This window comes from Mesoplodon densirostris, chromosome 19, assembly GCF_025265405.1.
Source record: "Mesoplodon densirostris isolate mMesDen1 chromosome 19, mMesDen1 primary haplotype, whole genome shotgun sequence".
Classification (NCBI taxonomy): domain Eukaryota; kingdom Metazoa; phylum Chordata; class Mammalia; order Artiodactyla; family Ziphiidae; genus Mesoplodon; species Mesoplodon densirostris.
The window spans coordinates 29,316,836-29,343,714 of NC_082679.1; the positions used below are offsets into that span (position 1 = coordinate 29,316,836).

Consider the following 26,879-nt stretch of genomic DNA (forward strand, 5'->3'; position numbering starts at 1 on the left):
TTTCCTAAGTAACTTTGGAAATGGAGTCTGTGAAATTAAAGATAAAAGAAACTATGCTTAGCACTGTACTCTAGTTGATTAGGTTTTTTTCCCATGTGGGTATGGGTTAACAATTCTGATACTACCATACATGTATAATGGAATTGAACTAAGCAAAAAGTTGGCAGATGGTGGGAGCAAGGTTTCCCACGTTTTTCCCAAAGTACACACTGATTCACTCATGCAAGTACGACTATTAGAAATAACTTTTACACACGTGCCTTGACAGAGTTTATAATATGCAGCTGTTTCACTGAAATATCAATAACACTGTGATACTGTGATAGAATAAGTAAAATAATTTGGTTTTCATCCCTGGTTCCTGGCAGAGAGCTCCCCAAACCCATGGAACTTCCTGATAGGGATTAGTGGTGTCTTTAAATTTATAACAAGCCCCTTTCGGCTATTCCTGAGTTTATATTAATAACGGGGGCTGCTTACCAGAGGGAACCAACCATATGGTAAGAAGGTTGGAACTTTCGGTCCCACCCCTAGACCACTGGGAAGGGGAGAGGGGCTGACACTGAGTTCAATCATCAATGGTGAATGATCACCCCCTATTCCATTTGGCTGTTTCTGAGTTGTATCTCTTATAATAACCTGGTAATCTAGTAAGAAAAGTGTTCCTGAGTTCTATGAGCCATTCTAGCAAATAACTGAAACCGAGGAGGGGGTTGTGGGTACCCTGCATTTATAACCAGTTGGTCGAAAGTACAGGTGACAATCTGGGACTTGTGATTGGTGTCTGAAGACCCGGCAGTCTTATGGGACTGAGCCCTTAACCTGTGGGGTCTGACTCCAGGTACTATCAAAAGTGTTATGAGTAAACACGTTTTTCTTTTTAAACATCATACTGCAACTAATACATTCCTGCAACTAGTACTATCAGAATCAACTTTTACATATGTTAATACTAATATTACATTGTTCATTCTACAAAATACCTGACTACTATTGCTCAAAACTGTCTAGGTCACCAATCAAAAACAAATAAAATCAGAACTGTTACAGCCAAGAGGAGCCTATTCAGATATGACTAAGTGTAATATGGTGTCCTAGAACAGAAAAAGGTTATAAAGAAAGAAAATCTATTGAATAAGGTATGGGAAAAGGGTCTGAGATAGACATTTCTCCAAAAACACACAGATGGCCGGTAAGTACATGAAAAGATGCTTAACATCATTAGTCGTAGGCAAATGCAAATCAAAACCACTTCATACCCACTAGGATAGCTATACTAAAAGATAGCAAATATTGGTAGTTACATGGAAAAATTGAAATCCTCATACATTGTTGTATTGTAAAATGGTGCAGCCTTTTTGGAAGTTTGGCAGTTCTTCAAAAGATTAAACAGTTACCATGTGACCCAGCAATTCCACTCCTAGGTTTATCCAAAAGAATTTTAAACACGTCCACACACAAATTTTACATGAATGTTCACAGCAGCATTATTCCAAATGGAAAAAACTCAAATGTCCGCCAACTGATGGATGAGTAAACAAACATATGGTATTTCTATACAATGGAGTATTATTTTGCCATAAAAATGAAATACCAATACATGCTATGACAGGTATGAACCTTGAAAACATACTAAATGAACACGTCACAAACGGCCACATACTGCTAGGATTCAATTTTATAGAAAATATCTGAAATAGGCAAATACTTAGAAACTAGATTAGAGATTGCAAGTAAATACTAATGGATTTTTCTTTTCTGGCGTGATGAAAATATTCTAGAATCAGTGGTGATGGTTGCAAAACACTGTGAATACACTAAAAACCACTGAATTGCACTTTTTTTTTTGGCTGCGCTGCTTGCAGAATCTTAGTTCCCAGACCATAGATAGAACCCAGGGGCCCAGCAGTGGAAGCAAACTCCTAACCACTGGACTACCAGGGAATTCCCTGCACACATTCCTTAAAAAGTAGATTTAATGGTATACGGATTATATTTCAATAAAGCTGTTATAAAAGGTTCTTTGTATGGATGATATATGCTTATTCTCTAGATAGATGCTCTACAACGAAGAGCCAGTAGATTCAGTGAAATAACAGACCGTAACAAGGTTTTATTCCCCTTCCATATGGTTCTCTATTGTAGTCCAAAAACCTGGGTAGAAGAATTGAAAGAAAGACTACACTGAACAACTCTAATGTTTTATAAACCTTTATTGGAAAGGCTACAAACTTTGTATTGCCACTGCATTTCTTACTTAAAGTGGTTGTGGGGAAGTACCCTTGGATACAAAACTACTATGCTGTTGCATCTTGCCCAGGCTGGTTGTAAAATAGTTTTTGTACAATGGAGGTAGAGTGGATAGGGCAATAATTTAAACCTCAAGGCCTTGATTAATGCCAGGACACCTTTGTTTTTTCATTCAGGTTCTAGTAGACCTAGAAATAAACTACAAGTACTACAATTAGGCTCAGGGATGGCATAATACATTTAAAATTTTTAGTTTTCGGCTTTCTCCCATTTGTCCTTTTACAAATGTAAAATCTACAAATGATGTCTTCTTTCCCTAAAATTAAAGTGTGTTCTAAAAATACCTACTCTGGGAATGAAAAGAAGGTAGTAGAAGATGAAAGAAGAGCAATACAACATCCTTTTCATAGTAGTTTTACCTGATTTTTCTCATACCAGCCTAAGAGTCTTACTTTTCTATAAAACAATAGTAATCAATGCTTCCTCCCCCCAATCTCAAATATTCAACTTAATGGAGACAAGAGAATCTTTAACTTAACATTTAATGAAAACAGAGCATTTTAACAGGTTCTATGCAGACATGGCTCTAATATTGATTTACTGTTACCTTATTTTTTTTTAAAGGGGGTGGGGTGAGGAAATACAGGCCAGGTTAACCTGGCCCCCGTGCTCAGGATCATAACTCAGATGTCCTTGACTCTACAAAGCATTAATTGAAGCCAATAAAGCCTGCTTCTACCAACGTATCAAACTCTGTCTTTTGAAACTATAAAATGGGCATGTGCCTGAGGCATAAGCTTCAGGCCAATGGGTTTTTAAGGGCTGTTTAAGAACCAGAACTAAGGGTATAGTCTCCAGTTTAAGGATAGATTTTACAGTTCAAGATATTTCTTCCTTCTAAAAATGTGAGACAAAGAGTAATTTACACCAACTGCTTTTTATTATTGAGTTTCAGAAACCTTTCACAAGATGGTAAAAAAAAAAAAAAAAAAAAAAGAAAAGAAAGAAAAGGAAAAAAAAGGGGCGGGGGGAGAAACCCCAAACTTTACAACCACAGCTCAGCTAATGTTATTTTTTCCATTGTTCCCAGTCAGCTCCAAACCCATTGTGTGCAAAGCCCATTTTTCCATGCATCTAAATGATAGATACAGGCTATGAAATTCTTTATTCTATTTGTAGCAGCTTATGCAGGTGCAGCCAAACACAAAGCTTCAGGACAAATTGTACACAAACTTTACAATGTGGGATTTGAATTTAAAATATGAAACATAAAATCTACACAAAACTGATAAAAATCAAGCACAGATACCAGGACTGAAACTTATAACCCACGTGTGAAAGGGAGTCTTGTTTCCTTTCAAGTGCTTTATTCTGCTACAGAACAGTCGAAATGAAGATGTAAAGCTTTGTGGTTAGTTTAAATTATACACTCTGTAGATACTATACCAATTTTAAAAGTTACACATAGACCAACAGATGTCCATCAGTTCATCTGGGTTGACCAGCTGGATCGCTGAAAACAAACCAGGCAAGTGTGGAAAGGAAATCCACCTGTGCAATTTGTTTGCAGAGTTTACTGATGGGCACATTGCACTCCTGGTCCATGATGGCTACTGCTTTCTTCATCAGAGCTATCGTTATAGGCTTCACGCCTCTGACCACCTCCTGAGCCCCGAGTGCTATCAAACTCTTGAAGCTCTACCTCCTCTGTGTCTCCAATAATGTTCGGAACTTCTGGTCTAGATGGCAGAAGATCTTCTAATTCCTTCATTAAAATAAACAAAAATAAGGTTAGCTGGAAGATTATCTTCATCCACTATCAAGTTCCCTTTTGATACAATCCAAGGTATATGTTTGACAGTTAGTCTTTGCACTTTAAGCCAGAGATCACAAATGGATGACCCACAGACCAAATCTGCAGACATCTTTTGTGTAACCCATCTATTGCTTAGAAAACAAAAAACAAAATTAGTTGCTAACATTTAAACACTGGGAAATTTCACACTAGACATGCCTTCCTGCATGAACAACCAGCAGATGATAAGCTGGGGGGTTGCCCTCTTCAGGTGAGAGATCTGCTCTCCAGGGAGCCCCAATCCTCCCCCCACCACCTCACACGCAGTCTGCTTTACTCCTTCACTATTCCCTACTTGGCCCCATAAACTTTTACATCAGGTATCCTCACTTTAAAAGCAACCAGGACAGCCCATCAATCACTCAAATTAATAAACTGTGTAATCTAATCTTAGCACCCAAAACAAACGGAAGGTGACACAGAAACACAACTATTATTAAACTTTAACTCATCTGTTGCCTAAATTTAGAGAACACTTACAGAAAGCTTGTCTGGGTTGATCCAGTTGTTTTCAGGAAACTGCACATCAAATTTTATGTAAAGATCACCTTTTTCAAAGGGATTACGATACTGTGGCATTCCTTCACCTCGAACTACACGGACACATCCTATTATTTGAGTAAATAAAGGGGAAAGTATTAAGAATTTTATCCAAGAAGGTGCTCAATAATATTTTTTTGAGTCACCTGCTGTAGAAGATTACACAGAATCTTGGATCAGACAAAAATCAAGATTTACCTGGCTCAATTACTTTGCCAGGGGGGTATTTCACCACAATCTGACGTCCATCAAGATGCTTAAATGTGAACTGAAATCCACATAGAGCTTCAACAAGTCCTATCTTATATGTCATGTGCAAATCATTTCCGTCTCTCTGGAACACCTACAAATAAAGCACACCAGAAACATTTTTTAAAAAAATTATGGAGGCATACTCTGTTGTTCTGTGCTCCTTGAATCAATTTCAAAACCTTAGTTCTACCATTTACTGCAAAAGCCAAACTGCCACCATCCCTAGGTTTCCTAAATTTATATAAGGAAACCTAGCTATTCTCAAGTAATATGCTAAAAATTTCTATCACAAAAGAATTGGAATTGGGAAAACAATGGCTTATAAGGTACAATTGAAGCTTCAAAAACAGAACCAGGGGCCTCCCTGGTGGCGCAGTGGTTGAGAGTCCGCCTGCCGATGCAGGGGATACGGGTTCGTGCCCCGATCTGGGAGGATCCCATATGCCGCGGAGCGGCTGGGCCCGTGAGCCATGGCCGCTGGGCCTGCGCATCCGGAGCCTGTGCTCCGCAACGGGAGAGGCCACAACAGTGAGAGGCCCGCATACCGCAAAAAGGAAAAAAAAAAAAAAAAAAACAAACAGAACCAGGTATATTTTACAATTATGGACCATTTCCAAACACTGCCTCTGAGTGAAAAGGTGTACAAGGCCCAGTGGGATTCTGGAGAACAAGTTCACTTGGAGTTTCCTCCAGATGTGATACTAACAGGGGAAGGGGAAGGGGAAGGTCCAAGTTCAACTAAAAAAGCTCAACCAGTAATGCTCAGCCAGTAAAGGGGCTCAAACCCCATGCTTCATACAAATACAAACAAATTTTACCTCACCTAAAATTCAAAACTTGCTTAGGTGAATGTAAAACAAATGCTAAAGTTGGCTTATTATTACACCATAAGCCTATGGACTAGGTAATGCAAAGGTTATTCAATAAACATTAAAAAATGAGCGCTCAATGTGTAAGGAAAAATACATCCAATTTCACACATGCCCAACTTAAAACGTTTGCTTATTAGTATCTATAGTTAACTTTTGAAATTTAAGCTGAAATAAAATTAAGTGCAGTGAAAGGTCACCTAGTTTTTTTTCAATACAATAGTTATCTCTTCCAAAGACTAATCCTGGCTGGTTCAGTCAGAGAAGAGAGGAAATCTGAAAGATATCCTCTTTTCCTAAATTATCCTCCTAAATTTACCTAAAAGAAAAGTTCATCTCAAACCATTACCTTGACCAGTGGTCCTGGACCAGCAGCCTCAGCAGCACCAGGAAACTGGTTAGGAATGCACATTCTTGGGCCTCATCCCATAACAACTGCATCAGAATCTATGAAGGTGAGGACCTGCAATCTGTAGTTTTAATAAACCCTCCAGGGGATTCTAATGTATGCTAAAGTTTGAGAACCACTGAACGTATATTTCCTATGAGAGTTTACTCAGGTGTTCCTCACAATGGGTGGAAAAATTCATTTCAATACAGTTTCTTTCATGCAGCACTTCTCAATGCTTTTGCAAGTTCATAAAATGAAAGTGTTTCTGAACATATCATTACATTACTGTTTGAAAAACTATCTTTAACCAAATATCCTTTGGTTAAAGCTATATTATAAGTAGGGAGTGGACTTCCCTGGTGGTCCAGTGGTTAATACTCCGCATTCCTAATGCAGGGGACACGGGTTGGGGAAGTTCCACATGCTGCACAGTGCGACCAAATAAATAAATAAATAAAAAAGAAGTAGGAAGCATGAAGGGATACTATGTTCTTGTATAGGAGAGCTCAACTTAAAGTAATTCCAATAAAAAATGGTATTAGGGTTTTTTTGGGGGGGGGAGGGGACCAGCAGGAAGGGTGGTTATATTAGACAATTTGATGCTAAAATTCAAACAGAGAATAAACAGGCAAGAATGGCCGGAAATTTTTGAAAAACCAGACTAATGAGGAGAAATTACCAAGAACCAGACAGTAAAACACATAAAAGCTGTAATAATTTCTGAAAAATAAAAATATAGAGTATAGAGGAGAGACTAACATCACCAGATCTTACCCACCACTGTGGTTCTTTGCTGTACAAATGCACTATGATAACAAGATTACCAAAATACACACACACCAGTACTGAAAGATGATACACATGCATACACAGCACTCTCAAAATTGAATTATTTTTTGATCAGAAGATTTACACTGTTTCAGCTACAGTACCCACCCTGATCTCATGGCCTCACAATTCCTTCAGCACAAGTGTTGAGAGTTTTTTTAAAAAAGAAAGCCCCAAACAAAATACAAGTATGTTCATGAACTAGTCAAACTAATCAATTTTTTTTAAGAAGGTTAAGAATATTCTCAGTGGTATAAATGAAACAAGATACCTAAATCTCATTTTGGGCTCAAATTTACTTTACTGGTCACAATAAAACCAAGAAGGAGCAATCTTTGACCTCTTACTAGATGAACTTCCATTCTAACCTTTATCATCTTCTATTTTCTACTTTAGACAACCAGTAACATCTGCTGTCTGTTGGAAATTCCACGCAATTCCACTGCTGCCAATAATTTTGGAGGTGATTTACTTCTAAATGCCTCCTCCTCAGAGCCCCAAGAAGAAGAGCAGCTTATTCATTATCTCATTTGATTCTACACTATCTTTCTGAGGGATGACTTTTTTTTTTTTAGTATGCAAAGCCAAGCCCAGGGAAGCTAAAGCTAATAAATGGGAGCCAGAACTTAAGTCCCTTGTCTCCAAGGTCAGTGATTTCTATTTTTTAAAATCCCAAATTCTTACAGAATATTTTAATCCATAACACTCTAAGGCAGAATTCTAGAAATTACTCCTTAAAAAAAAAAACAACAAAAGCAATCTAGGGACCCTTGCCACTGGTAGGTTTGGCAATATTCACAAAAGGCCAAGATATATAGCAATTTACAGCTTTGCTGAGGCAATAAATTTGACTAGTATACCTTGAGAAAGGCTTGTCTAGGAGAGCAAGCCACAATCTAATGAGGGAATGAATCAAATCAAATTCCCAGAATCTGCATCTCAATATGGCTTTAATCTCTACTGGATTCTTGAAGTGATTTTTAAAATTTACTTTATTTGTAGAAATCACCATCAAATGGGAGAAAATTTTACTGTGAACTAAAAAAGGCGGCTGACTTGTAATCTAAATACTTCCAAAGGAACTCAAAATGGCAATGCGATCAAGTACAAAGCCAGAATCCTGTCAAATGCTTCTATATCCAAAAATTTAGGGGACTTCCCTGGTGGCCCAGTGGTTAAGACTTCACCTTCCAATGCAGGGGTTGCGGGTTCAATCCCTGGTCGGGGAGCTAAGATCCCACATGCCTTGAGGCCAAAGAAAACAAAACATAAAACAGAAGCAATATTGTAACAAATTCAATAAAGACTTTAAAAATGGTCCAAATCAAAAAACAAACAAAAAACTTAAAATATACTCCATCGCACATTTAAAAAATACAGATACAATGGTATAATCAAAATAACATATACCAGGCCACATTATCAGCCCAGTACATTTTGCCATGTACATTAACGGATACAATACAGAGTCCATGAGCAATTTAAAAATAGGGTGTTCCCTGGCAGTCCAGTGCTTAGGACTCGGCGCTTTCACTGCCGTGGGCCTGGGTTCAATCCTTGGCTGGGAAACTAAGATCCCACAAGCTGTGCGACGTGGCCAAAAAAAAAAAAAAAAAAGAAATTAAAAAAAAAAGTTTTTAAAACTGCAGAACCTTTTCTTTCAAGAAAGCTCACACAGATACCCAATATGTAAAACAAGTCAACAGAGCAGTACTGAGGACTGAAGCTCTCACCAACCATCCAAGGAGTTTCACAGTGAAAACTAGGCTGCCTAGATTATCTCGCCCAATGCCCTTATTTTCATAAATAAGGAAACCGGGGTACAGACACAACAGGATTACTTAAGGTTATACTGCCAGTCAATGGCAGAGCTGGGACCAAGACCAACTCCTTCTACAGTGCTTCTGACAGCACCTGTCTTGTTGGTCTACTAAAGAAGTCAGTTCTTATGAACTCAGCCTAAGGACTTAACAACTTCATCTATGTTCAGTGTTGCTTCAGGAAACTCAAACTGATCTAACCTATATCTTGCATACAAGACCCATTTCTGGTCTTCTGAGGCAAAAATAAAACAAACAAAAAGGAAATTACCTCATGTTCTTTTTCTTGTAGCAAAAGAACAATGTCTCCTGGTTCCACTCCTGGGGCCTGGTCTGCTTCCCCAGTAAATGTAATTCTCTGCCCATGTTTCATGCCTTTGTCTACGTGGACTTCAAGAATCTTGACTTCTTTAATCACCTTCTTCCCTTCACATTTTTTACAGCGGTCCTTTTCATTAATTACCTCCCCTGGAAAAAGAGGTCATTCAAACTTCCAGCAAGGGTACTATACCGCACTCTTAAGTAAGATAGGTCTTGATAATGCCTTTATTCACTAAATAAATTTCCTGAACGTCTTTAAACTGCTACCTGAACTTTTGATTAAAATATCAGTCTTAATAACAAAAACTCACATCTTACTGCAGGTTACCTAAAGGACCCAGCTACCTAGTCTCCTCTATTCCAGAGTATAAAGTATCTTAAACAATATTTTCTTAACTTCTGACTCTATTTCCTAAGTTAAAACAAAGCCTAAGGATCAAGCAAACAAAATGGGTGGTCGGATGCTGGAACTTCTACAACTGCTTCTTCATTTTTTGTCTTAGTTTCATTTAAATTTAACAATGGAGAGAGACAACCCAAATAAAGATTTAAACATCCTTTATAACTCTAACAGTTTTTTTCTTCTATGTATTCTTCTGAAATATTTGATCAGTGCTATAATAAAACAAAACCAAAGCTGTACATAGTATACTATGAAAAAAAATACCATCAATTTCTAATGGCTGATTAGTGGCACACTTTAATGCTCAGATGACATGTGTAAGTGACTTCAGGAACACTGCTTCTCCAAAGTATGTTCTGCAAAGCACCAGTTCCTTAAAATGGTAATGGCACATGGGAAAAGATTTCAGTCAATTCTGATTTCTTGAGAGTGGGAATTGTTAGCAACTTTAATAAGGTAAAATGCCCTGAGATGCTCCAGGAGGAGAATATGATATGCACCTTCTCCAAATTATCTTGTCTCTTCCAGAAGCAATTTGGAAAAGGATGTTCTAGAACTGTCCAATATGGCAGCCACTAGCCAATGTGGCTATTTAATTTAAAAATTAAAATTAGAAGTTCAGTTCCTCAGTCATACACAGGTGGCTAGTGGCTACTATACTAGACATTACATACACAGAACTTTCCCATCATCACAGAAAAATTCTTTTGGATAGCACTGCTCTAGAACAAGGGCTGGCAAACTAAGGCTCACAGGCCAAAATGGGCATGCCCTTGTTTCTATAAGTAATGTTTATCTAGAAGACAGTCATGCCCACTTGTTTACATATTGTCTGTGGCTATACAAGTGCTAAAAGGGCAGAAGTGAATAGCAGTTTCAGAAAACATTCGCCCACAAAGCCTAAAATATTTACTTCTGTAAAAAGAGCTTCAATTGCAATAATCTATCCTCAAAAGCTAACTAAAGCTTACAGTAAAATTCTCCATTTATCAGAATGAGAACTAAACAGTTTGCTCTCTCGCTTTTACCAAACATAACTTTTTAAAATATAAAAGGACAAAAAACTTTGCCCCATCTCTTTGGAATGAAAAAAGACTAACATTTCACTCAACATGATGTAAGTTTACTGTTTATCTGTGTTCACTGGGCCTATGCATAAGGAAAAATTATTTTTACATTTTTCTTTCAGAACTCTCTGTATCTTTAATAAGATGAATACAAACACACGCTGAAAAAGAAAAACTGTAAGCCTCTCCAACTTCTGCATTCCCAATCCATCCAACATAAAAGCAGAGAAACACTGGCATGCATACCTTCTCCATTACAGTCAGAACACACAGATTGCATCTGTTGTACCATTCCTGGAGCCAGCTGTCTGATCATGATGCGTACACCTCGACCCCGACAAGCACTACACTTCTGAACAGCTCCAGACTTTCCACCTTGGCTAAAGCAAGCAAAAGTATAAATTAGAATTTTCCCCCTAGGCCATGACAAATAGGAATTGTACTTTTCACCTTCATCTTCAATGCCCAATGACTGGCATTTAAAGACTTTCAGAGGTATCAGAAAGTGTTCTGGGTTGGGTAGTCAGTTTGAAGTCATGAACAATTTTTATCTGATGTGCCACTGAAAGAATGGATGAAATTCATTTCATAACCAGAAAACACACTTACCCACTGCATGCGCTACAGAGTACATTCTTGCTAAGTTGTAGTTTGGTTGTCTTGCCATTATACAGATCTTCTAAAGATACTCTGGGGAGAAAAGAATTAGGTTCAAATTTTGCCAAGTTCTCTTAAATTCAAGATATAAACAATAGCTGATATAGCAAATTCCACTATAACCCTTTGAACAAAGAATTCAAGAACACCTTACATAAATCAACTGAGTGAGATTTTATTTTGTAGCTCAAATTGTTTATGGCTATAAACAATATGGCTATAAACAATATATGTATTGCTCAAAGCCCAAACCTAAAGGATCAGGCCAATAATTTACTGTGCTGCATTTCCTGATAAAGCTGATAACTGCACAAACTCAAAACATCACACCTTCTTCTGGCCCCAAGGAAGACCTCCACCTAATCCAACCCTCTGAATGAGGTAAAATTATTATCCTCATATTACAGGACAAAATTGAGGCACAGAGAAGTAACTTGCCCAAGATCACATAGGCAGTCTGGCTCCAGAGTCCAGGCTCTACTATAAGGCTCTGTCCCCTTCAAGGACAATTCTGAAACGCTACAAAGTTACATTACAAATTACGGGAGGCAATTAGATTGCATGTCTTAAAAAAAAAAAATGGCCTTATCTAGAGTGTGACAGACGAGAAGAATAGGTTTCCAAGAGAGAGCCTACAACAAGTTTTAGATGTCTGAAAAAATGCAGTGAATTATAAGCAAAACTTGAGCAACTTTTACAAAAATTTCAAAGCAGCCAAGTTAAAAAGCCTATTAAAAATCCCAGGGCCTCCCTGGTGGCGCAAGTGGTTGAGAGTCCGCCTGCCGATGCAGGGGATACGGGTTCGTGCCCCGGTCTGGGAGGATCCCATATGCCGCGGAGCGGCTGGGCCCGTGAGCCATGGCCGCTGAGCCTGCGCGTCCGGAGCCTGCGCGTCCGGAGCCTGTGCTCCGCAACGGGGGAGGCCACAACAGTGAGAGGCCCGCATACCGCCAAAAAAAAAAAAAAAAAAAAAAATCCCAACTGATAAAACCCAACTCGTCTTTATTCATACAGCATATCTGAACTGCAGGACCATTCATTTCCAAATAAACATCAAAAAAAAATCTATATAACATCAGAAGTCTCAAAAATATTATTCATTTACAATTTGCAAGCAATGCATTTAATTTGGTTTTACCTTCTCATGGTGTTTTTAAATCTCCTTTAATAGTAAAGGTTTACTTTAAAATAGAGGAACAAAAGAAGTTAAATGTGCTTTGCAAAGCACCTATACTATTTTGTGGCATTCAAACTTTCTCAAAATTGTTATCTTTTATACATTCTAGACAGTATAATAAAACACTTATGGTCAAAACACTACCAGCACTTCCAAACAACGGCATATCTAGACCTTAGACCAAAGCACTTGGTTCCATCAGACTTTTAACCTCCTCCTAAGAACATTTAACCAACCATTTACATGATAGGTAGGTCTTCTTCCCCTTACATATTAAACTGCAATTAGTATGCAACACCACTGTGTAAGAGGCCAGAAAAATCTTCATTTCAATAAACATGGCAAAAGAAGGAAAAATGTGGGTAATGGTCTAGTGAAGCTGGCACTCTCCACCAGTGGGGCTAAACTGGCACAATCCTCTACAAGGCAATTTAGTTATTTTTATCAGCCTCAAAACAGTGATGCCTGCCCAGGAATCTCTGCCAAGGAGAGACAAAGCTGTATATAAAGATACTCACAGCAGCACTATTTATGATAGGAAAAAACTGGTAACATCCTATAGAAAAGGGAATGATTAAATAAATGATGGAATGGAATATTATAAAGCCACCCAAAATGAAATGTTGTAATAACAGGAAAATTTTTAACAAATTACACCTTACTTCCTCTTACCTACTCAAATGTATAAACTAGATACTATGAAATATTTCAAATAAACACTTCAACTTCAGTCTCTGGCATTTTGCTAGTATAACCATTACTGGTCCATGAAAAATTAACGGGACAAAAGATCTCACAAATTTTGCAAAGTAAAATAGTTATTTTCATATTGGGTTCACAGTCTAAGATCAAGGTCAGACACCATTCATATGTTGGCAGGTTAATGTCAGGCTTGAGGCCAACAAGCTCCGTGGAAATCAATTTAGGAGAGTTCACACTGAGGAACAAGTAATGAGTTACTGTAACATGTTAACAAACTAGCCAATTTTGTAGGTTTTTAAATAAAAAGTTAACTCAGGTTTAAATACTTTAAAGAAAAGAATCTTCATAATTGAAATTTTAAAAACAAGCAGCCTCAGAAGCATATACCAAAACAATCTTCCTACTCTGTAAAAACACCAACCATCCTTTAAGATCTGTTAGCAAAACACCAACATTCAGGTTATTAAATTCAACTTAGTCACCCAATGAGGACAGCATGGCAAATGGAAGATTTTTTTTTCTGATGGACAGAGTATTTTTTGATGCCTCTTCTCTCTTTTACTGAGTACTTCTACTTGAAAAAAGGTATTTAGCATTTTTTTTAAAAAAGAAAAAAGATATTCACTTGAGTGGATGCATCATGTCTTCTCCTCTTCTTCTGCCATTTCGACTTCTGCTCTGATTGCCCATGAAGCCGAATAATCCCCCACCAAAAATGTGAGAGAAAATATCATCCATGCCACCACCTCCGCCGCTACCTTCCCGAAGACCTTGTTCTCCATATCTGTCATATAGTTCGCGCTTCTCAGGATTTGATAGTACTTCATATGCAAAACTTATTTCTTTGAACTATAAAAAAAAAGTAAAACAATTGGATTTTCAAATAAAAGACTACAAATAAAAAGCTATAGGAATCTAGAATTCATTTAATTCTAAGAAAAGTTACAAGTTACCTTTGGTTTGATTCTGGTCCTATTTACCACCACCTACCACTGCCCAGAATGAGAGTATTCCCATTATAAAACCAAAATACTCTTAACATAAAACTTTGGCACTATGGGCATAAATGGAGTTTTCTTACAACATTCCCTTTTTTCCCCAAGAAGGGCGATTTAAGTTTAAAACAGAAATCTCAGGGGGAAAAAGTCTCAAATAACTTACTTTGTCACCAGCATTTGGATTCTTATCGGGATGGTATTCCTTGGCTAACTTTCTGTATGCCTTCAATAAAAGATAAAAAAAAAAAAAAGGTTATATATAATGACCAGTTTAAAGATTTGTGAGTACTAACGTAACATCCAATTTTCTGAGAAGCAATGTTCTAAAATCCCAAAATAGCCCTTATTCATTGGCATTGTTGGGCATATTCCATCTTAATACTGTTTTCTCACTAATAACAAAGCAGACAGTAGTTATACTTGAAAATAGGTTATACTAAAGCCAGATACAAACAATGAAACAAAGCCACAGAGAAAAACAAAATACTGAAAAATCCCCTGTTTTCACTATTGTCAAATGTCTTTGATGGCCCGTAAGCAGACCAAGACAACTCCAATAAACTCTAAAGAGAAATGACTGTTAAGCTCTACAGCCTGCAAAAACACTGTTATTAAAATTAAGCTAAGCGAAGAGATATGGGAACATATGTATAACTGATTTACTTTGTTATAAAGCAGAAAGTAACACACCATTGTAAAGCAATTATACTCCAATAAAGATGTTAAAAAAAAATTAAGCTAAGGTAAGAATCCGGCTCACGATGGATCCTCTAATTGTAGCATCAGGAAAAAGCCAAGACAAGCTCCTAGGTCATGGTTTATTTTCATACGGTGGATTGACTGGGGTCTTAACTGGAGTGACCTCGGTCTTAGTGAAGCTATAGACATTTGGGTGGCTGAGATATAAAGTACTTAAGCTTTCATTCACAGACACCTTTATTATGTAACACAGAATAGCATTTCCGGTAAGGTAACAGGAAGTGCTTTTACTCTCAATTGCACCCGTCCCACTACCTAAGGAGCATTCTCATTTTTCTAAGCTTACACATCCGGATACTCTAAGCCCCGTGAAGATGCTGTGGGGCTTAATCAAATGCCTCAAATGCTTTGAAATCCTGAGATGAAAGATTCGCAGCAATGCAAACAGCGATAATGAGGCCTTCTATTTATTTTTAGTCAGTGTACACTCAGGTGTTTGGCTGGGACCCACAGCTTTTTCCTGAAACGAGTACATAACATTTGGGTTACCTGCCCACAGAACAACGCACCCAGACACAAACCCACGCCACCTCCGGGTCAATGGGCGAGGGAGGAAGAGGGGGAGAAGCTCCGCGGCCGCGGCTCCCAGGAAACATCCCTAAGTTCCCGCAGGCACCCGGCGGGGGCAGCCTCGACCCTCCGCCAGGCCCCAGACCAACCCCGACGCGGCTCGGGCGCCGACGTCCGCGGCGCGGTCAACTCCTCTCCCGGGGCCGGGATGCGCTGGGCGTCTCGGTCCAACCTGTTTTTCCAGGGTGGTGACCTCGGCGCGGGGAGGACCGGGCAGGCAGCTGCCTCCCGGGAGCGCCCGGCCTCCGGCGCCCGCCGGGGGAGGGAGGAAGGAAGCGTTTTCGTCGTGTTTGCGCGGGGGTGGGTTTTATTTGCTGCATCTGTAGGCGGGCGGGCGGGGCCGGCGGCCCAAGGTCAGCCGAGGCTGGAGTGCGCGACCCGCGGCGGGCCGGTCTCGGCGCCGGCCCCCAGCCTGGGCCCGCCGCCGCCGGCTAGCGAGCCGCCCCGCAGCGCGGCCTGGCAGTCCCAGCCGCGCAGGCCCGCGCCCCTCACACCCTGCCTGGGCGGCCCGCTCCCCAATACCTTCTTCAGCTCGTTCTCGCTGGCGCCGGGCGGGACGCCCAGAATGTCGTACAGCTTCGTGTCGGCCACGTTCGCCATGGCGGCCGGCCGGGCAGCGCTCAGGGAGGAAGGCGGCGAAGCAGGCGGAGCGGAGCCGGGCCCACAGCAGCAGCGGCAGCAGCGGCAGCGCAGGCCAAGCGAGACAGCGAGGGGGAAGCGGGGGCGGGGCCGACCTTTGAACCGACGCACGGCGCGCCGTGACGTTACTTCGCGGAGCCCGCCTCGAGCGGTCGTCCGCGGTGGTGGTGGCGTCTCGGGCGGTGAGGCAGCGGGTGAGGTGGTCTACTGCCTTGAGGTTCTGGACCGCTGGGCGAAGTCCAGTGTAGAAACCGGGATAACTAAGTCTGCACGCTACCCTCCGTGACACCAACTCTCTCCAGAGGCGTTTAGGGGGGTGCCGAAAGGATGAAGAGGCCGATGCGGCCCACAGCCGCCCCCTCGGTCAGCTTCGAGTCCGCGGGAGAGAAAGGCGGTCCCGGCTCGCGGAGGTAGTCCTCAGAATCCGAGCTGCCGCCGGTGGACCCTCTGGATCTGGTTCCCTCGGGGTTTACGATGAAAAACAGCACCTGGGTGTGTGTGCTGTGTGTGTTTTATATTAGGGCATTTTCAGACAATCACCAAAAGTAGTACATTATGCCGAACGGTTAGCTACATTTTGCCCACTTTGTTTCATCTATTCCCCCCCATACTCCCTACTTGCAGTGTTTTAAGGGAAATCATTAAGTTTATAAATACTCTATAAAAGTCTAACATGACCTTTTTTTTTTTTTTTTTTTTTTTGCTGTACGCGGGCCTCTCACTGCTGTGGCCTCTCCCGTTGCGGAGCACAGGCTCCGGACACACAGGCTCCGCGGCCATGGCTCGCGGGCCCAGCCGCTCCGCGGCATGTGGGATCTTCCGGGATCGGGGCACGAACCCGTGTCCCCTGCATCGGCAGGCGGACTCTCAACCACTGCGCCACCAGGGAAGCCCTAACCTGACCTTTTAAGGCATAATCACATCACCACATGTAATGAAATGCAGTCCTTCACCTAATTCCTAGTCCGTGTTTAGATTTTCACAATTGTCTCATGTCCGTTCACAACTGGTTTGTGGCATCTAGATCCACAAGTTCCACCCGTTACCTCCGGACCATGTGTTTAGGTCTCTTGGTAGCTTTAAAATTAGCCAACACCAGAGGTCTAGATGGTATCAGGCCGCCTGGTTGGGCACACAGTCATCTGGTGATTGTTGCCCATGATCTAGATTTGCTTCAGAAAATGTTTGCTATGCACCTGCCATGTGCTAAGAGGTATGGACGCCTGGACTGGTGGAGGGGAGTGTTAAGAATAAGCCATGGTGCCTACTTTCAACCCACTAACGATTTATGGAGACAGAAAAAATAAGATGTTCTGATCCTCTGGAACCTGAACTGGTAATAAAGACTCCAGCATAGGCATCTCACTTAGGATAATCCCTTCTCCCGGCTTTCCCCCAGACCTAGTTTGGAGGGCATTGAGTGCCATGCCAAAGAGTTGAAATTTATCCTGAAAACCCTGGGGAGTTAATTGATGTGAAGTCATGATGCTCCTTTCACCTAACTCTTCCAGTTTTCTCAAATCCTGTCCAAAATGCTGCTGTTTCAGTGAAGTCTTCCTAGATTCCACAACCTGGTGAACATTGCTGTCTCATGTGAGTTCCCACTATCCTTGGCTTGTGCCTTCTGTAAGATAGGTCTGATGTGGGACTTGAGTGGTGTTTTGCTGTGAGCCTGAACTCCATTAATGGGCTGTAAGTTCCTTAGGGGAAATTCACTCCTCTGTTTTTGAATGCAGATGGTCTAGTTTTGAATGCAGTAACGGCCTCAATAATTTCAATTCCCCCACTTCCTTTTCACATTTTGAGTGGTTCATAAGAGGCAATATAAAGTTGTGGTGGAGTTAGAGTGTGTGGGCTGGTAGCCTGACTCCGCCATTTATTAACAATGTGAACTTGAACAAGTTACTTAACTTTTCTGAGGCTGTCGCCTCACGTGTGAAATGGGGTTTAATAGTATTTATAGCATTGGCTTGTTTTGAGGATTAAAAGAGTTAATACAGAGTACTAAAAACAGGAGCTAAAACCAAGTAAGTATTAGCAACTTTTTTTGGCCCATTTGCCTATAAGCTGTCTCCACATCTCTATTCATTGTCTTTATTTAAGTTCTTGGATTCCCAAGTGGAATTCCCCAACTTCCTCCATTGCCTATGTGGAATACTCCTCAGTCCTTCTTCCTGATCTCAGATATCCAGCTCTCCCTGCTTGCCAATTACCATATTCTCTTCTTCCATATTCTCGTGCTCCACACGAGAATATAAACTGAAAACTTTGTCTTTATTGCAACCTTCATATAGTTTATTATTTTATTTTCATCTTATTTTCTTTCTGTCCATAAAGAGTCAAAAAGAGCTGAGCTTTTCTATTTGTTTCAGTTTTACTTAATGTTTTTTTAGCAAGGGTTTTCCCTTGGTTCAATTTTAGCTTCTGTTTTCTAGTGAAGAGTAGCTGGGTAAATCCCCCCACCCCACCCCAGGTCTAAGTTATTTTTTTTTAACCTGACTTAAATCAGTCGCCGCAGTTCATATATTTTTTATTTTCATTTATTCACAATATTTTCTCCATTTCTGAGTGTTAATTGTAGTCAGCATTGTTATTTGCTAATGTTACAGGTCAACAAGTTATTTCAGAACGGTTCTGTGTGCTTCAGCTGACACTTGCCGTCCTCCCTGTCATCACGTATTGAGTCAGATCTGCGTAAGGTTGAGCGCTGTAACATTTCAGCCACTGAGTTTGTGTTTTTAAGGTAGCTCATTTATTTTTGCTCCATATTTAAGTAATGCCATGAAGGGAACAAGACCTTTATCTCATTTCATGTCTCAGGCATCATAAAATGCTGAGTCACAGTGCATCTGAGGGCTGCTCTCACTAGGCAAATGATTTAAAGTTTGAAGTTGGAGTGATTTCACATTTCTACTAGGTTTATATTGTTCAATTTCTTTTATCTTTTTTTTTTTTTTAATTTGGTATACTTGTGTAACTTTGTGGTGTTGAGGTGGGGAGTAGGTGGATAAGGACTAGGGAGAGACTGTATGAACCAGAAAGGCCATTCATATTGTTCCCAGCTAACTGAATACAGAACCATGTAACCCATTATTTTAGATAGCCTTGTGTATATGATTCAGGCAGTTCAAACAGTAGTTTTGCTTTCTGCCTTTTATCTAACTAGTTTTGTGTGTGTGTATGTGTGTGTGTGCACTTGAAAAGAATGTTTATTCTGCTGTTGTTGTGTGGAGTGTTCTATAAATCTAACTAGTTTTGAATGTACAGAGCAGGTGACGCCATTTGAAATATTTTTCATGGTATATGGAAGGCAGTACTCTTGTCATGAGGATATTAGTGCCATTAGAATCGATGATTGTTGGTACTCTGAGAAGAAAAAATTGTGGGGTTTGGATCACTGGATAGTCTGCATTCCTTGCAGTTGCTAAACTGGATTGTTTAGTGATAGGACGCATGGTTATATATAGTATATATGTATCTATGTTTACATACATATATACATTTGTATACATACACATGTACGTATAGTGTATATGGCTGTATAGCCCCACTGCTAACCTGTCAAACCCTGTCATGTCAAACCCTTCCAAGTCAATTAGCACATTTAAACTTTCAGTTTGCTTATATCATTGCAATGGTATATTAAGCAGAGAAACTGGAAAGTTTAACCATTTGTGTGGAGAAAAATAGTGGTGAAAATATGTCTATATATTCTTTCATTCATCAAATATGTATTATGGACCCACTGTGTGTCAGGCACTTTTCAGGGCTAAGGATACAATCATAAACAGAACAAAATCTCTTCCTTCACAGAAATTACATCCTAGTGGTGAAGACAGAAGGTAAACAAACAAGTAAATATACAGTATAACAGATGAGAAAGAAGAGAGATAAGGAAGTATTGAAGTTGGACACTATTTTTTTTTTTTTCTTTTTGCGGTATGTGGGCCTCTCACTGTTGTGGCCTCTCCCGTTGCGGAGCACAGGCTCCGGACGCGCAGGCCCAGCGGCCATGGCTCACGGGCCCAGCCGCTCCGCGGCATATGGGATCCTCCCAGACCGGGGCACGAACCCGTATCCCCTGCATCGGCAGGCAGACTCTCAACCACTTGCGCCACCAGGGAGGCCCGGACACTATTTTTATTTATGGTATTTGGGGAAGGCTTCATTGATAAGGTGATATTTGAACTTTAAAGGAAGTGAGGGAGTTAGCTATGAGGATATTTGAGAAAACTTCCCAGCAGTGGGCCTGCAAAGGCCCTAAGGCAGAGCATGCCTGGTTTATTAGAGGAAGGAAGCCAGTATGGCTAGGTGACAGCAAGTTAAGGAGTAGGAGTTGAAGTCAGATGTTGTGAAAGACCCAATTAGGTCCATTGTAAAGACTTTGGCTTTTACCCTGAGTGAAATGGGAAGCCATTAAAGGGTTTGAGCAGAAGAGAAACATAAACCAAGTGGTATTTTAAATGCATCTGGTAGCTGTGTTGAGAATCTATTGTAATAAAACCCTGGAGAGGGATGATTTGGGCCCAGGTAGAAGAGCTGGAGTTGGTGAGGAATGGTTGGATTCTGGATATATTTTGAACTTGGAGCTGATAGAATTAAATTTGGGGCGGAAATGGGAGTGGGGTAAAAATAAGAGTTCATGTTAAATTAGAGATGCTTATTAGACGTTCAAGGAGCAGTGCTGAGGAAGCAGTGGGTTTATAAGAATAAAGTTGGAAGGGCTGCAGTCCAGGCTGAAGATGTAAATTTAGGACCCTGTCAACACATTGATGGTGTATAGATAAGACTGGGTAATCTCACCTATGATAGTTGACTCAATAACTGCACGTTAGAACCCCTGGAGGAACTTTTTAAAAATTCCAGTGTCCTCCCAGAGCTCCTGACTGAATTGATCAGAAATAGGGCAAGACATTGTATTTTTTAAAATAGTCTATGGTGATTCTATTTTTGAATACTTAGATTGTTTATAGTTTTTTTTTAACATTGTAAACAATGCTTCTGTGAACTGCCTTACAGTCTAATTTCTTGTGCATATTCTTAGTTGCTTCCACAGAATATGTTTCTAGAATACTGTTAATATTTTTATTTTGTCAATTCACACATGAAGAACACATGCTTTTGTTCTGGAATACAATTCTTAAAGTTTTCTAAAGTTGTGAATCTGCTTAATAAAATTTCCATAGCTTAAGTGTTAGAACAATTGTTATTTAACAATTGATAATATAGATTAGGAAAATCATCCAAAATCTATATGACATTTAAGTGTCAAATCTTTTTTCCTAGACATAGTGCTAAGAGGTCTTAACATTGCTTAATCAGAAGAAAAGAAATCATAGCTAAGAAAGAGCAAAAAATGAATAGAAAACAGAAAGCTCATTCAATTCTCACTTAGTCATCAAGGTAGTCACAATCTGGGGGTCAGTTTAATATTCTTATGAGATACCTTCTTTCTCTGAATTTCATCAGGTTAAAACAAATCACAGTATCAATGACACACAATGTAAAATGTTGGTAGACAAGGATCAAGCAAACCAATTAGGAAGCTCATTTGCAGGGATTCAGGAGAGAGAGAGAAAGGTAGATAGCGTGGACTAAGATGGCGACAGTAAAAATGGAGAGGAGTGAATGGATTTGGTATATATTTTAGAAGTAAAGCCTGAAGATAATATGGGTGAATCTCATTGCTACTTCCAGATATTTCTTCCTCCCATATTCCTGAAAACGTAAAGCTTTTAGTTTTTAGTCACCAGACAATATCACCTATTACCTGATATTTCATTGTCAATTTATTGACCCCTAGAATCCCTCTTATTTCTCAAAAATTGTAACTCTTGGCTTACTCTCCAACTCCACTACTGTCCTAATTTTTAGCTTGCAAATGATACTTCCAACAGCCTGGCCTCTCACTTCCTTGAACTTACATCCAGTGGTCTTGTCCTCTGTCACCGTGGAGCTACTCACTCCTTTGGTTTTATGACTTTGTCATTGCCAAACTCTCTTTAACTCTCTTTAACTCTCTCATTCACTGATTACACCTATTTTTCCACTCCCTCTAATACTCTGACCCCAACAAGCTTTCAACCACACCAAGGTTGGATTTAGCAAAGTGGAGACCATTATGAGAATAGAACAAGGACTTTGAGGGTGTGCAGGAGACAGATGATAATGTTTGATGGTGAATGTCAGTGAGAATGTGGTACTTTCAGTGGATTATGGGTCCTCTTATAGGACTTGCTGATGGATTTGATATAGATATTTGAAAGATGAGAAAAATCAAGATGATTTCAGATTTTTATTTGAGTCACTAAAGTGGTAGTAAAGTCATTTATAGCAATGAAAAAGGCTGAGGAAGAAGAGTTGGTGGTTGTGTGAATCGAGAACTCTATTTTGGCGAGTTAAATTGGAAATTCCAATATCTAGGTAGAGATGTAGACTAAGGAATCAGATTTGATCACTTAGAGCTCAGGGTCAGGATTGGGATAGAAATTTTGCAACAGTTATCCTAGGTGGCATTCAATGTCTGGGAACTGGTTGAAGTCACCCTCCAGGCCCAGGGGAAAGGAGGAAAAACAGCCACAGTTTAAGAGGGCTGCAGTTTCCATTTGAATAAGAAGGCAAAGGGAAAGTTCACAGGAGTTGAGGATATGGGAATTTTGATGGGCAGTGAATTCCAGAGGGCAGAGAGGAAGAATTTCAGACTTCATAATTTTAGACCCAATCAACAGGAATTTAAATTTCTTCTAGTACCAGCCAGTATTGCTTTGAAACAGTTCAAATCTGGTGTGATCTGCCTGCAAAAACCCTAGAATGATTTATTACAGAACTTTAATTATATTAAAAGATATTGGATATTTTTCCAATTCTAGCCTAACCAAGAGTCCTAATGCTTTCTCTCTAAATTTCTGGTCTGAAGGACTGATCAGTTTCTTAAAGGAAAAAGAAAAAAAAGAAAAGAACTTGATTCAATCTACCTTTGAAAAATTTCATTAAACGATTTTCAGAATCACCTATTTTTTAGTTTCATCTATCTCAACTTGAATGTTTCTTAGACCTATGACTTTATGAATGTAGACATCTTGCTTACAAGGAAATTAAGGTTTTTTATAAATCCATTTATGTAGTTCAAAATTATACGAAGGAAATCTTACTTCCATCCCTGTCCTCTCCACCCCTGTTTACCTCACCCCAGTTGCCTATATTTCTTACTTATCCTTCCATTGTTTCTTTATACAAGTCAAGCAATACAAATTTATATTCTTACCTCCACTTTTTTTAAATATAAAAAGTAAAATACTATATGTACTGCTCTGCACTGGCTTTGATCACCTAATGAATCCTGAAAATCCTTCCACATCAGTATATAGAGATTTTCCTCATTTTTTTTTCCTGATTCTTTTTTGTAACAACGTACATTGTGAGAATGTACTATGATTTATTTAATTAGCTCTTTATTGATGGACAATTAACTTTTTATCTGGTAATTAATATATGTATCTATGCCAGAGATGAAAACACCTTAGAAATTATTCTTTATTTCCCAACTTTTAGAAAATAGGATCTAGTTCTTCAGGAGTATTCTACAAGGCTGAAAGATGTTTTGAATTTATTTTTGATAGCTTAATTTTTAAAGGAAATTGCTTTCATCAAAAAATTTCAAATTTTCTTTAGAACAGGAGGCATTAATTTCAAATATCTTAGAATTCAGGAACTCCCAGGGGACTATCTAAAGCTAACAGCCATCAGCATCAGTGTTTGTCATTTGAGCTCAGTCATTAACTTTCTCCTATGTTTCAGGGAAAGATATCTCGAAATTGTAAGAACAGTAGCTTTGAATTACAGTTTCTAGGTCAACGTAATGGAGACATTACTTTAGATGTGGTTTAGCTGTGAACTTGGCTAGCAGATTTATTCTGCTAAAGAAACAAGCTACTCAGGTCCAACTGGAAAAATACATAGAAGAAATCCAGAAGATTGTTGGCCTTGGCAATGGAAGCCCTCTTTTCCTCTAAAAGAAACCACAGTAGAATACTCTTTAGGGGGATATCCATGAGTGATAAAACTCACTGAAATGATTATAGTTCCAGTCTGTGTCTCCTTGGGAAGAAGCTCCCATTCTGAAGTTTTCTTTCGGCAAACCAAAGATCAGTTATTTAAATATTTTTTTCCAGCCAGGTTAGGGGGCTGGCAGACTAAGAAGTTTCATAAATGCATAGCTCTCCTTATCTAAAAAGCCACCATATCAATGGTGACCTGAAATGAAGTGCCACACCTCCTGCAAGAATTTCTTATAAGAGTTCTTTTTTCTCTTTCTTAGCAGGATTAATGAAGTTCTAAACCTTAGTTGTGACCACTCCTCTAAAAGTTGCTCTGGGAAAGGCCACAGGTTATGGCTATTCTTTGCTGAGGTGGTCAGTAACAACAATAACTACCATTTACTGAATACTCACTCTTGCCAGGTCCTATAGAATGGGCATGGCCTCTTTCCTCAAAGACTATTCACCATGAAGACAGCTTCAACACTGCCTGTGTTTTCCAGCAATTGGATTCCAGAATTGGATGAACATTGAGACGTGAATGTGGTTTATCACTAATAAGAAGGATTCCATTGCTCTTTGGAGATGGGAGATAAATACTATAATTGTTAGGTTCCAGGATGCTCTAGAAGGGTAAAGGAAATGCCATCTGTAGATTTGTGCACAGCCCGAAGACCACAGTTCTTATGTCCTGTTGTGTAGTAAGTTTTCTGAGGGTGTAAGTAGTTTAAAGATCCCTTCCTACTTTTCTGTAAGTTTCATGGGAGCGGGAGTTATATCTCTCTTGCTTTTTTTATTTCCTCTCCTTTAAAAAGTGCTTCGTACATAGTGGTAAAATATTAAAATGACACTTGTTAAAGCATAGTAAGGAGGACTTTACAGGGGGTGGGAGGGGGAAAAGCACTATAGTGATAGGTATAGTACCTGGGGTGGAATTTTGCATTGAGAGAGAAAGATTGCACGTACCTCTTAGCATGGACAAGAGGGAATTTATAGCCAAGCAGCAGAGTGGGGGTCAGTGGGTGGAAAATTACTAGGAAACAACATCAGAGGTAAGGGGAGATTCTGGCTAAACTGACCTAACAGGATTCTTGCTGAAGGCAGCCCAGGGTGATCAGACATCATCTGGGGGATGGTAGAGGATGAGGAACCTGATTAGATATTGAGGGTGATGAGATATGCAGGATGGGAGATTCTGGCTAAACAGATTTATCAGGATTTTTGTTTAAATTGGACAATGAAGTAGATGAATAAAGAAGTCCAAAAGTCATGCGTAGTTGAAAACAAGTTCAGGGGAATCTGAGTAGAATTTGGTCAATGAGAGAATCTTTTTCAAAAGCAGTCAGGTATCTGTGGAATGAATAATAAATAATAATGAATTCCTTATATAAAATATTCATGTATTCATCTATTTGTTCATTTCACAAATATATAAGTGAAATATTTATAGTATAGGCACTGTTCTAGGCCCTTGGGGGGAAAGTCAGTGGACAATTGCCAGATTCAGTCCCTGCCCTCATGGAACTTATATTCTAGTTGGTAAACGAAATAAGTAAGTAAAATAATATGTTAAGTGTGATTGTGATCAATGCTAAGGAGAAGAAAAAGCAGGAAAAGAGAATAGGAACTGTTAGGGGAAGGATATAGTATTGAAATCTTAGATATGGTGGCCAGAGAAGGCCTACCCTAAGATGGTGATATTTAAGTAAAGCCCAGATGGAAGTGAGGGAAGGAAGGATCTACCAGATACCTGGGGAAAGAACATTCCAATTCAAGCAGAAGGAACAGCAGGTGTACAGATCCTGCAGCAGGAGTGTGCCAAGGAGTGTGACAGGGTCAGAAATGTAAAGTAAGGCAGGACACACTCAGTCTTGTGTTCATTGTATAGACTTCGGCCTTTACCCAGGGTGAGATGGGAAGACATTGAAAGAGCTTGAGCAGGGAAGCAATGTGGTGGGATGGACATTTTCCAAGGGTACTCTGCTGCATTGAGAATGGATTGAAGAGCAGTAAGGTCAGAAGTTAGGAGGTTATTGCAACAATCCAGGCAAGAGATGTCCAGGGTGTTATTGGTGCCACATACTTAGCAGTGGCTGAATTCTGGATTGATTTTCAAAGATGACACAAAGTAATGGCTTATGGATCTGTTGTGAGGTGTGAAAAAAAGTGAAGGGTGAAAACCATGGGGAAATGCTCTTACAATTGGTGTTGAGTTGTGTCTGCAACCACAGTATGTTGCACTGACACAGTGTTCACATGTGTAAAGCAAAAATATAAAGCCCTCTAAAAAAAGGTAATGCTAAGTCCCCAACGAACTTCTTGACTTGTGCATGTGCTTAGCATTTACTGCACTGGATTATGTTTAACTTGAATGTTGAACCCAGTAGAATTTAGGTTCTTAATGGGTAGGGTTTGTGACTTTTGTCTTTCTTTCTCTATTTCCTAGCAGAGTACCTGGCATAGAGTAGACACTGAATACATGTTTGCTGAGTGAATAAATTTTTCTGAATGTGTTATGTTCCCAAGCATTTTCCATATGAATTTATTTTAAAATCTTTTTGTTTAGAAAATGCAAAGGTTTTATTATATTAAAATATATACACATGTAAATGGTACCAGGGTTCTGCTCAGAAACATCTACTCTTGTGCTTTTTCTGTACATGTTGTAATTCAATTAAAATTTCTTTTTTTTTAATTTTAATTTTATTTTTGGCTGCATTGGGTCTTAGTTGTGGCACACGGGGT

The 26,879-nt window shown here is 39.6% G+C and overlaps 1 protein-coding gene across 1 annotated transcript; it reads right to left on the reverse strand.

The window, feature by feature from the left end:
* Positions 1-2,198: 2,198 nt before the first annotated feature.
* Positions 2,199-16,183, reverse strand: DNAJA2 (DnaJ heat shock protein family (Hsp40) member A2). The gene is made up of 9 exons (XM_060084550.1): positions 15,982-16,183; positions 14,294-14,353; positions 13,758-13,981; positions 11,206-11,286; positions 10,843-10,976; positions 9,077-9,273; positions 4,844-4,988; positions 4,586-4,713; positions 2,199-4,015 (listed from the first exon to the last, which is right to left on the reverse strand). Exons 1-9 carry the CDS (start codon positions 16,057-16,059, stop codon positions 3,824-3,826), a joined length of 1,239 nt encoding a protein of 412 aa, XP_059940533.1. The 5' UTR covers positions 16,060-16,183; the 3' UTR covers positions 2,199-3,823.
* Positions 16,184-26,879: the final 10,696 nt, after the last annotated feature.

Coding starts and splice junctions, on each gene's coding strand:
- DNAJA2 (XM_060084550.1), bottom strand. CDS start 16,059: ATGGCGAACGTGGCCGACACGAAGCTGTACGACATTCTGGGCGTCCCG. Junction 14,354..15,981: donor GCGAGAACGAGCTGAAGAAG/GTATTGGGGAGC, acceptor CTTTTATTGAAG/GCATACAGAAAGTTAGCCAA. Junction 10,977..11,205: donor CTCTGTAGCGCATGCAGTGG/GTAAGTGTGTTT, acceptor TGCTTGCTTTAG/CCAAGGTGGAAAGTCTGGAG.